This window comes from Solanum verrucosum, unplaced genomic scaffold (assembly GCF_900185275.1).
Source record: "Solanum verrucosum unplaced genomic scaffold, falcon-dt-bn FXZP01000307.1, whole genome shotgun sequence".
In the NCBI taxonomy this organism is placed as follows: Eukaryota; Viridiplantae; Streptophyta; class Magnoliopsida; order Solanales; family Solanaceae; genus Solanum; species Solanum verrucosum.
This window is the reverse complement of record NW_026020264.1, coordinates 700,734-712,803: the sequence shown is the minus strand read 5'-3', so window position 1 is coordinate 712,803 and position 12,070 is coordinate 700,734. Positions and strand designations below refer to the sequence as shown.

At 34.3% G+C, this 12,070-nt stretch overlaps 2 protein-coding genes across 2 annotated transcripts; both read left to right on the top strand.

Moving 5' to 3' along the window:
* The first annotated feature begins 517 nt into the window (after positions 1–517).
* LOC125833768 (AUGMIN subunit 7) lies at positions 518–7,301 on the top strand. The gene is made up of 9 exons (XM_049512953.1): positions 518–742; positions 845–930; positions 1,343–1,404; positions 4,310–4,401; positions 4,531–4,656; positions 5,873–5,963; positions 6,086–6,193; positions 6,424–6,522; positions 6,872–7,301. Exons 1-9 carry the CDS (start codon positions 609–611, stop codon positions 7,067–7,069), a joined length of 996 nt encoding a protein of 331 aa, XP_049368910.1. The 5' UTR covers positions 518–608; the 3' UTR covers positions 7,070–7,301.
* A 1,272-nt stretch (positions 7,302–8,573) lies between these two features.
* Positions 8,574–9,896, top strand: LOC125833683 (aspartic proteinase CDR1-like). The gene has a single exon (XM_049512851.1). It carries the CDS (start codon positions 8,574–8,576, stop codon positions 9,894–9,896), a length of 1,323 nt encoding a protein of 440 aa, XP_049368808.1.
* The last annotated feature ends 2,174 nt before the right edge of the window (positions 9,897–12,070 follow it).

The window sequence follows — 12,070 nt, the reverse complement described above, 5'->3', positions numbered from 1 at the left end:
AATCTTTAAACTGATTTTGAGTTTAGACTCTTGTTATTTTTAATACTCTATTTTATTTTTTATTTTTTAATTAATTTTATTTGGCCCACGGGCCGGCCCTATCCATATTTTTCAAGTCCCACAAATCGACAGGCTTATTCAGGCCGGGCTAAAAAGCCCTTTTCTTAAATGGGCTCCAAAAATTGTAGTCCAGCCCTATCAAATCCTGAGTTAGGCCAGGCCGGCCCAACGAGCCCAGCTCATATTGACGGCTCTAACACTCATTATCAAATACAAAATAAAATAATTCTATAAAAATACCCATAATTATTATCTTTATCCGACCAACCAAACAACTTATCAAGAAGGTTGAGTTTCCCCTTTATATTTACACATCAAATATTATTTTTACTAATATGAAATTTCAACATTTGCAAATAATGAGTGCAAATATTAATGAAATATTTTTTGCTTTCACAAAAGTTTATTTAAGAACACTATTTCTATTTTCTCCTATCCTTTTGCTCTCACAGTGAAACTTCACCAAATTCTAACTCTTCCTCTCTCGTCTTTGAGTTTCGCCAGTAAATTCTGAAGCCCAATTGCGAAGGACACGATCGACTTTGGGAATGGCAGCGAAGCAAATGGAAGAAATACAGAAGAAATTGGCTACATTGAATTACCCAAGAGCCAATGCTCCTGCTCAGTCCCTTCTCTTTGCCGGCATGGAGCGATACGCTCTTCTTGAATGGCTTTTCTTCAAGTATAACCCCATTTAATCCCTTTCCTCATGAGAAACAAGTATTAACTCTAAATGGGTGATCTTTATTTCTCTTAATTTTACTTTTTTGGTTTGAGTTCACAGGTTATTAGGGGATAAGTCACCATTTTCTCAGCAAAATCTACAAGGGGATGCTGTAGATCGCGATGAGGAGACTTCCCGCATTCAGTGTATAGCATTTTTATTTTTCTTTTTTGATCGGTCAGTGTAGAGGCTTTTTTCAATACCCTTAAACCCTTTTTGGATTGAGGTTGGAAATTGGTCAGAATTCTAGTTCTGGTGCATTTATTTGGGAATGCAGTGCAACTTGCTTGATTGTTCTTACTGAAGTTTTGATCTTAGTATGAGTATATTCGTTAGATGACTTCATTAACATCAAGTGGGTTTATGTTTCTAATTATCAGTCAAGAGCTTTGTTTTTTGTTCACTTATGAAAGTGCAGATTAAATCATTCATTAGTATAATCAGGAAGTCCTTGAGAATGTTTGTTTAGGTTAGATCTGGAGAAATTGTAGGAAATTGTTGTATAAATGTTGCTTCTTATGTCTGTTTTGATCAGGTACATTTGTGTATTTTTGGCAGATTTAGCAGAGATTGCAAAGTTTCTAGGCATAACTACTACTGTTGATCCAGAAGCCATCCAAGTGCGTCTTATTGCCTTTTTTCCTTTTAGACGCATATTGTACTTCATTTTATGTTATGTGCCACTGGTAATTGTGGAATCATATTTAGTCCTTTTTCTTGTTAAGATTTGGTCAAGCACCTTTCAATCTTCTGCAGTTTTACCATTTGGTATCATCAGCCTGGTTGAAAAATTTGCCACTGACCCCTATTGATCATAGGCCATACTGTACTTGGATATTAAAAGAATTTGTTATCTGAATCTCATAGCCTGTGGAGTAATGACATGAAATGTCAGATAAATTCTGATTAAAGGTTACACTAACTGGATCTACTCAAACAAAGAGATAAATATGACATTGATCCATTTGTTTAAAGTGTTTTTACTTTTCTTACCTTGCTTAAGGCTAAGTACTGCCCCTTTGACTCTTCATCTCAATTTTCACTGTTAATTGCTAGGATTGTATTATTATAATTTTTTTTAATAAATAAAAGAATATGCAACAAATTAAAGGTAATGTTTGAAAAAGAAAGTTGCAGTTCTATAATTAGGTGAAGAAGACAAGTTCTGATGGCAAATCCTTAGGGCCCATCATGTCTGGTTAAAATGTTTCTGATTCCTGGTATTCCCTTATGGCTGGGCCTATGATTCTCATTTATCAACCTACATGTGGACGCAAGCAACGAGAATTTAATTTTTTTCGGCCCTCATAAAATGAAAATTTTGGAGTTTCTCTGATCTAGCTAACTCTTGCTGGCAGAGTTACTTGGCATTCATGATGGTAGGAGGTAGCAGGTACTTGTGGAATAGTTAAGGACATGCGCTGCCGTGGCACCACCGATGTAAAAAATAATACTGATTGCTGAATGATTTGGATTTCTCAATCACCATAGCACATTATTATTTGTAGTGTAGTGTTCAACCTTTCTATATGATGATGATGACTTAGATTTTGGTGGTTAAAACTTAAGACTGCTGTCTCAGGTCAATATAGCATTTCATATGGTCTCAAAGGTTCAAAACTACGGTTCTTTTGTTCTTAATTAGTTCATGGAGAACTGATAGGAGTAGCACTACTATTAAAGCTGGATCATTTTGAGGTACAGTTTGCAGTTATCTCAGGAAGTGCCGGGTTATTGTAGTTCTTTTGTCTCTGGTGATACTGACACTTATAAGATTCTGTCCATTTTAATATCATCATAGATTATAGAACCTTTAGACATCTACTGGCATAAAATAGATTTTATTAGTCATTGTTATTTGTCATATTTTCTTCAGTGTTTTAGAGAGATAAAGGAAGTACAGAACTTACGGATATCTTGGTTGATACTTAGACTTGTGTCAATGTGGGAACTAATAATGTCTAAGATCCTCCCACAATTAGAAGGTTGTTAGGATTCCTATGATCTGGTGTACACGCCTCAGTGGGTTTAAGTTTGTGTCATGCTGCAGTGTGTATTGGCAATTAAATAAGAGAGGTTGACGACTAGGTAAGCACCATAATTTTTTATCTTAATTGACACAAACATGTGAAGAAAGACAAGCTCCTAGTGGTATGATAAAATGAACAACGTCTGTAACAATGCACACATAGATTAGTTTCCTGAAAATGAAAAAAATTGATCTTGTTGTTGCTGGCTCCTTCAGCAAGTTCTGCTTATATTTTGTCAAACTTTGCTATTCTAATTAAATTTTAGTGGTATTCCTTTTTAGTCATTTGTCATCTGGATATATACAACAACAACAACATACTCGGTGTAATTCCACAAGTGGGGTCTGGGGAGGGTGATGTGTACGCAGCCTTAGCCCTATTTTATGAAGGTAAGGAGGCTATTTCCGATAGACCCTCAGCTCAAGTAAAACATATAAAAAATCAGCAAGTAAAGCAAATACAGTAGCGAAGAAGCCATGCTAAAAACAACGAAGAAGAGAACAGTAGCAACAACAAATAATACGATCACTGAAGCAAAAGAAAATAGGTTATACTAAAATCAAAGAAAAAAATCGTAGGAGAGTAATAATAACAATGTAGGGGAACTAGACAATGCTCAACTACCTACTAACCTTCTACCCTAATCATCGACCTCTATAACTTCCTATGATCCTATTTATGGTCATGTCCTTGGTAAGCTACATATGTGCCTTGTCCTGTCTTATTACCTCTCTCCAAGACAGGTTCGACCTATCTCTACCTCTCTTTATACCCAATATAGCCAACCTCTTGCACCTCCTAAAGGGGGCATCTGTGCATCTTCTCTTCACATGCCCAAATGACTTCGTGCTCTCGTCCTTCATCTTGTCCATCAGGCCACTCCCACCTTATACCGGATTGCTTTGTTCCTGATCCTAGCAATATAAATAACAGGAATGGAACTAAACACATTGATTTGGTTTCATGCTTGAGATATTCCAATATCATTTAGATAGAGCATGATGGAAGAACTTGGTATGCGAATTATCATTTAAAATTTCCTTTTATTTTAGGTCTTATATCATACTCACTTTTCAACTTTGCTTCAGTTAGCTAATTGGTGAGGGTCTTTATAGTATCACTGGTTATTGGTGGGACACCCCAGTGTTAACAAAATGCATTCATGATGTTAGAAATGCATGTGAAGAGGATATGAACATTATCTGCTCCAGGAAAAGCATGTATGTCATGATGTTATTTATTCAGTATAAGGAAGTAAGGGACATGCAATTGGAGGTGGAAAGTCAACTTTGTAAGTGGGAGTTTAGGTTTGTATGGAGTTTGGTTGATGGGATATTCTGAGGTTAGAACACAAGGATACTGCTTATGATCCTCCGGACAATGATTGTATTCTGTAGTATCTTTGTACTGTTAGGCTTGAAATATTCTATTGCTTCCAATACTTTCGAGGTTTTTGATGATTTCAAAAAAAAATGTTTTGCTGATTCTGTTGCAGGGACGGGGTAGTTATGAAGATCGTATGGAAATGCTACGCCTTATTGTGGATCTTGTGGAGGCAAGCATGTATGCTGATAACCCTGAATGGAGGTTAGACGTTTGATTGCACCCCAATGTTTGTGGAGATTTTATTCCATACATACATTGAAACACACATTTCATCTCGGTTTGATTATTAATTTATATTTGAAATACCTTAATCGTCTCTTCTCCTTGTAGTGTGGATGAACAGGTGGCAAAGGATATTCAATTGATTGATGCCATAGCTGAAAAGCAGTCTCAAATTTTTTCAGAAGAATGCAAACTGTTTCCTGCGGATGTTCAAATCCAGTCTATCTATCCTTTGTAAGGAAGATTTCTTTTTCTCCATCAAATTGTACGATTAATTTATTTACTTATTGAATATGTTATTTTCTTTCAACGGGAACTGCTAAAGTCATAATGTGCTTTGAAAAAGAGGAAAAAATTACCTATATGAAAATTTGTATTCAAACCCTTCGGGGTGGCCCAGTGGTTTGGGCTTGGGACTTCCATGTTGGAGGTCTCAAGTTCGAAACACCTTGCCAGCGAAATCAAGGGGTTTGCTTTCTGGGTCGAGCTCGTCGCACCAGGCTTGCCTAGTGCGGGTTACCTCTCCTATGTAGTTTGCGAGCTATTGCATAGGAGCGGGGGTTTTACCCTGTGCGCACCCAAAGGGTAGCGACTGCGGGTTTCCCTTGTCATAAAAAAAAATTAAAAAAATTGTATTCAACAGTAGCACCTAAAGTGAGAACCTTTTGAGATTGTTGCTGCTTCTGCACCTGCAATTTAGTGTTCAGCAAAAGGCCATGACCAACCAAAAGAGCTTTTTCCATAATTTTTTAGGTCTGGCACCTTTTTTCTGCCTCATTATCGGGAAAAGAAGACAGGCAAATTCTTCTGACATAGTCTTAAGGAGAATCTCTTTCTCTTTTCTTTTTTTTTACCCTTCATTTCCACTAAGCTGAAAAATTGTGGCATTTATCTGTCAAAGATTCCTCAAAGGGAAAGCAGAAAAGGATGAAGAGTAGAAAGATGGTTTGGGCTTTTGGGGGGAGGGGGTTGAATTCAATCAACCTGGCCACTTCTTGGGTGAAGGAAGAATGACGCAAGGTATGTAGAGAATTTGAAAGAAAAAGAATACTGAAAACAATGATTCACTTATAATCTTTGCTTTTGTTCGAGACTGCTTATCCTCATATACCGTCAAACCTCTTTATAACGGCATTGTTGTCTGAATATTTTTATGGGCTGCTATAACGAGATGTTGTTACAGAGAATATATAATATAATATAATTTGAAAGTCAGTTCCAAAGAAAATTATGTTGTTATAGTGGAATGCTGTTATTGAGAGGTCCTTCAATATTACTGCGATGGTCCTGTTCCGGTTCTGACTTGTTAGCCAGCAGTTATTTGGTGAGATATCATCCTTTTTGTAAACAAGGTTATATGTGCCTGCTTGCTTGAAGAACCATATATCGTCTGCTTTATTTACTCTCCCGATAGTAACTTTCTATTGATCCTATTGTAATCGAAGTTCAGGCCAGACATATCTGATTTGGAGAAGCAACTTTCAGATCAATCAAATAGGCTTCTGAGTCTTCAGGAAATGGTTGATGATTTAGCATCAAAGGTTAATCCTCTCAGCACTCACTGCTTTGTTTCTCTTGTATTTAGTTTCAGTTAGTATCTATAAGCTTCAATTGGTTATATTTTGTGTTCAACGGGAAGTTATGGTTAATTCTTCTCTTACAGCATCCATACAACCCAGATGAGGAATATGTAGATGTTGAAGCAAAACTACGGGGACATTTGGAATCCTTTTTAGACACTGCAAGGACCTTCAACACAATCTATACTAAGGTTTTGTTTTCTTCATTATTCATCTATTATGACTCCCGCGGTTATCTTCATTGATTGCATACTATAGAGGCTGGTATTTTGTGATGGAACCCCCATCAAGTCCTATTTTGTGATGGAACCCCCATCAAGTCCTCCTTTCCTTACCCTTTGGTTCAGTGCCTTTATATGTCCCTTCTAACTTTTTGTGTTTGTATATTCTCTGCATAACATATTTGAGGTTATAACTGTAGGAAATACGTCCATGGACCCACATGATGGAAGTACCACAACTGCATGGGTTTGGGCCAGCTGCCAATAGACTATTGGAAGCATATAAGATGCTCTGGAAGGTACTTTAATGTGAATTATATGTTTGTTCAGGATAGAGTTTAGTGTTTTATCCACAGAAAGCCCATTTTATTAATTTTTGGAAGATCTGAGCGAGTTCTATGGGGATGAAAGAGGTTTCACTAGTGTTGTATGCTTTGCCGATAAAACCTCCAATGCAGGTAGGAGCATCGATGACATCGGCTGTCGTTTAGTTGACCATCCCTTTTACGAGGAAGAGATTGTTTTAGCTTTGTTTGACATTGTTGAGTGTGGTGGTTGTTTCGGTCTTGTTTATTGCCTTCTAATACGCTAATGCCATCTTCAAGAGGATATACATGAGTAATTCCTTTGTCTTGACATCTTTGACAGTTCCTAGGAAACTTGAAGAATCTTCGGGATTCACATGCAGCTGTAGCTGTTGGTTCCTCTGAAACAGTGGCTGGCGAGCCATCTTCCGTGACAAGAATAATCTCCGAATGCGAAACTGCACTAACACTCTTGAATCGCGATCTTGCAATTCTTTCAGCTTCGATTGCCCGTGAGCGAGGTGAAGATACATCTTTATAATTTATATGTGACCTAGAGTTGGAGCTAATTGAGTTTACACTATTTGTTGTTCTTGTAAAATCACACCACATTGGTTGTTAGCTGTTCACTGGTCATGTGTCAAATGAGGAGTTTTCAATTAGATTGTTGTGCACAAGTAACAAAGGCCTGTGATTTTTGTATCTAAACTCATCAAAGAGTTTTCAATTAGTTTGTGCATAAGTACCAAAGGTCTATGATTTTTGTACCTAAACTGATCAATTAGCCAAGGGTGTTGTATTCTATTTTCTTCACAAGGTTGTTAAAAGGTAGTGAACATTGGTACCTTTTTTCCTGGCGAAACCAAGGGTATGTTTGGAAAGCCATCAGGTAATTGAAATTGGTGTAATTACTACGGTAGTAATTATCAGCCTAGTAATTATGTTGACTTGTTTGTTTGCCACAATGTAATTACAGCATAATTACAAGTGTATTGTTTGGTGCACAAGTATAATCATAAGGTTATATATAATTTTTTAAATAATCATAAGGTTATATTGAAATTTTAAAATATAAATTAATTATTTAAAATTAAAAATTTATATTAGACAAATAATGTCCTTTATAAATGATATTAAATTGAATATTTAAGATATATATTGTCTTTTGAAAATATATCAATTAATAAACATATGTTCTTGACTAATATTATAAAAAATAATTGATTTATATTTTTCTATTTAGATTATTTAATTATACTAATCATAAAAACTAAAAATACATCATTTCTATGAACATCATGAAATGCATGTTTGACAAAAAGATTAATATTATAAATATAATTGTCATAAATTATAAAACATTTGACAATTTTTTTTTATCAAGTCTAACTTAAAAAAATAGCTTGCAATGTAAAATATCGAGTCAATACTCCTAAAACAAATGAAATTGAAAATATAACATAGGTTCTAAATTCTAAACAAAAAATTTAACATAATACTCTTATGTTTTTAAAAGGAAAACTTAAGTCCATTACTTTATTCAACAACGGATTCTACTTTAATTTTAATACTAACAAAATTATACTAATAATTTTTTTTAGATAATACAAAAAATTGCATGGAATCACATGAAATAAATGTTGAGAATAAGAAGGAAATGAAATATAAATAATAAAAAAATATTTTAAAAAATATTAGAATAATAAAAATAAAATTTAAAATAATAAAAATAAAAATAGAAATATAAGGAAGAAATTAAAAAGAAATCTATTTGTAATTACACCATGTAATTAACAACAATTCACAGCCCCAAAAGAATTGAACAATTTCAAATTATATTCAATGCGGGTCAAATAAAGCTTTGCATATTAGACAAGGAAAATACTCCTACATTAACTTATGTAATGAAAGTAGAATTACAGATTGAATCATCATTATTTCTGGATTAACATAATTTCCTCAATTTAATTATAGTAAAATCATATTAACTTCAGTTTGAATAAATGTTACAAGTATAAATCACATCACATACAGTCAAACTAAAAATGTCTAAAACAATGGCAAATTGTGTGACACATTATTCATTTTTCACCATCTTTGTTATTCTACTTTCTTCAATATTTCAATTCACAAAAGCTATGAACAATGTTTTTAGCATTGATCTCATTCATAGAGATTCACCAAACTCCCCCTTTTATGATCCTTCCTTAAGTTTTACGGAGCGAATGAACAATTCATTTCATCGCTCATTCAATCGTTCCGTTAGTCTTTGTTCGCCCTCATCCTCTGTCGTTGTTGCTTCCAACAACGGAGAGTATCTCATGAGATACTCCATAGGTACGCCTCCTGTGCATACCTTAGGGGTCGCTGATACTGGCAGCGACCTCACATGGACTCAATGTTTACCCTGTAAAAATTGCTTCAAGCAACAATCTCGTATCTTCAACCCAAAAAAATCATCAACTTATAAGCCCTTACATTGCAGTTCCAAAATGTGTCACGCAGCCAATTTTCCAACGTCCTGCAACAGGATGAAGAAGAGGACCTGCAGGTATCACGTCAGGTACGGAGATAATTCGTACAGCATTGGTGATTTAGCAACAGAGACGATACGATTTGGATCATCGAAAAACAAACGAGTGAAATTGAAGAAAACAGTTATTGGATGTGGACACAATAATGCAGGTACATTCAGTGGTGACAAAGAATCAGGGATTGTAGGGCTTGGAGGTGGAAAATTTTCGTTAATTTCCCAAATGGGTTCGTCAATTGGGGGAAAATTCTCCTACTGTTTAGCTCCGTTTTATCAACAGAAAACCTATATTCCTAAAAGCAAAATCCATTTTGGTACAGACGGATTTGTTCCAGGAGATAAAGTTGTTACAACACCATTAGCTCGAAAATTCCCAGCAACGTACTATTTTCTCACGCTGGAAGGTGTTAGTGTGGGTAAAGAAAGATTGGATTTCCGAAATGTGTCATTCTCTTACGGAGAAGGTAATATTATAATCGATTCAGGCACAGTTTTAACTCTGTTTTCGCCTGAAATCTATGTGAAACTAGAATCAATGGTGAAGAGTGCAATCAAGCTGCCCACTGTGGCGGATCCAACTGGTTCTTTAAATTTGTGCTACAAATCTCTTTCCATCGATAAAATTCCGATAATTACGATGCATTTTATAGGTGCAGATCTGAGATTGGGTCCATGGAATACATTTGTGGCGACAAGTGATAGTTCAATGTGCTTTGCTTTTGCTGCATCATATGGTGGTCAAATTTTTGGGAATATTGCACAGATGAATTTCTTGGTTGGTTATGATTTAAAGAATAAGAGAGTATCCTTCAAGGCTACTGATTGTTCTAAATAATCGATTTAAGTGTTTATTTCTCGATAAATGATATACATCGATATTTTGAAAATTTAAATTTGGCTATACGTAAATGAGTTTGAGAAATTGTTGCTTAACATCATCTACTTTTCAAATAAAGTTTCCTTGATCATTTTCTCAGGTAAGGATATTAAGTATTATTTATACATGTATAATAAACATGTAATGTAACGTGACTAAATTGCTTACATAGACGAAAATTAGTTATTTGATTGATCATGTATAAGAGTCAAATCAAAGACAAATGAATATTGATTTGATTAATCAGTTTGAATGAAATCTTGATCAGCGGTTAAAAATACTCATCGATACCAATTGATCCATCAAATGTATTCGAGTTTGATTGATCAGGTACTTCAGTCAAATCGGAGCCAAATGGAATTTGATTTGATTGATCAATTTGAGTGGAATTCTGCTCACTAGTTAAAAGTGGCTCTCCAACACCATTTAGCATATCTGATTTATTTAAGTCACATGGATTTTCATTTGATTGATCAATTTGAGCAGATTGTTGAAAATTGTGAAAACGTGCGAGATCATCGGGATCAATTGGCTCACCTGTTATATACGAATTTCCTTTATCACGTACTTGAGTCAAATCGACGCCATATGGAACTAGAACTGGTTGATCAGTTTGAGTGGAATTCTGATCATCATTTTGAGCACAGTCCTCTAACAGTTTTCTACCATAACTCTCTTCGCAATTAGTTCCGCAAATGAGAACACCCACAATAGCAACAACCATCATAAATCTTGGACTCATATTTTCACTGAAAATGTTTTAAAAAAAATAAAATAACCCTCTTTAATGAATCGCAAATCTCTTAGAAAAAAAGGTGAAGTGGAAGTAAATTGTAAATCAGCTTTAATTTAATAGGAAACAAAGAATGGAAATCAAAATTTAATTACATTAAAGATTAGTATATGTTAGCAAAATTAACTAGCATTTAATAGTTAAAATTAAAATGAGAAACTGATCTTATGCAAGAAACTTCACATTTTGATACGAAACGTAATGCATTTGCTACTATTTTACATCTATATGTGTGGTGTGTTGCTTAGCTCCTCCCTATATTTTGTAACTGTCGATCACTTGGTAATAAATAAAATTTGCTTATTCACTAAGAAAAATAATACCTGCATTTTTATTCCATATTCGATCCCCTATAACATAAGGTTTGGGAGAGGCGCGATAGGGGTGGGGGAGATGGTCAAGGGATGGGTGTTGAGGGCTTTGGGTGGGTGGGGAGGATCAAGAGATAATGAACGTGGAATGTCACTTATGAAACTTGTTTTTTCTATTTTCATTTATGAAGTCTTTTTTTTATTTTTTTATTTTTACATATTTTTCTTAATTTTTTAAAAATTATATTGGGGATAGAGGGAGTTACCAGGTGAAAATTGAGTCCTCACCAATAAAGTGAAAGTTCTAATTTTAGCAAACTAATCGAACTACTAAGATCCTCCAAAAAAATTAATCACAAGTCTTGTGATTTATTTTTATAAAAGCTCCCACCTTTTTTGCTCACTTAGTGACTTGAACCCAACAACGGTAGGATTAGAGGTGAAAGTTGCTTACCATGATCTTACCAACCCGTCTTGTCATTTTCCTTTTTCTTAAAGAAACTAGTTTTTTCTCAAACAAAAATATTCCAAAATATTTTAATCAATCAAACATTAAAAAAAAATTGAAAAAAAAATATATTTTTCAATATATATCCTTACATTATAACCTAATTACAAAATAGTTTATAAGTTGGACTTTTTTTTTGCCAACCGCAATAAGATCCGCTCACCTTATTACTATGAGAAGATTATCAAATTTCATAGATATATGTAATTTGCCACTGGATGCTTTTTCAGTATGAACTAATTCATGCAATAATTGAAACTAAGACGAGTCAACAAAAAAATTCGAAATTAACTAATACATCCAATAATTGAAATAGTTGCTTATATTTCGTAAGATTTTTCGATGAAATGGTGTCGCGTAAAACCATTTAACTATAAGGTGAATCTGCCTTACATATATAAATAATTTTACAATTAGAAACTTTGCATTTACTTAAGTAAAAAAAATAAAATAAAATATATATATATATATATATATATATAATAAAGGAGAAACATAGACAAGATAATGTGGCATCTCT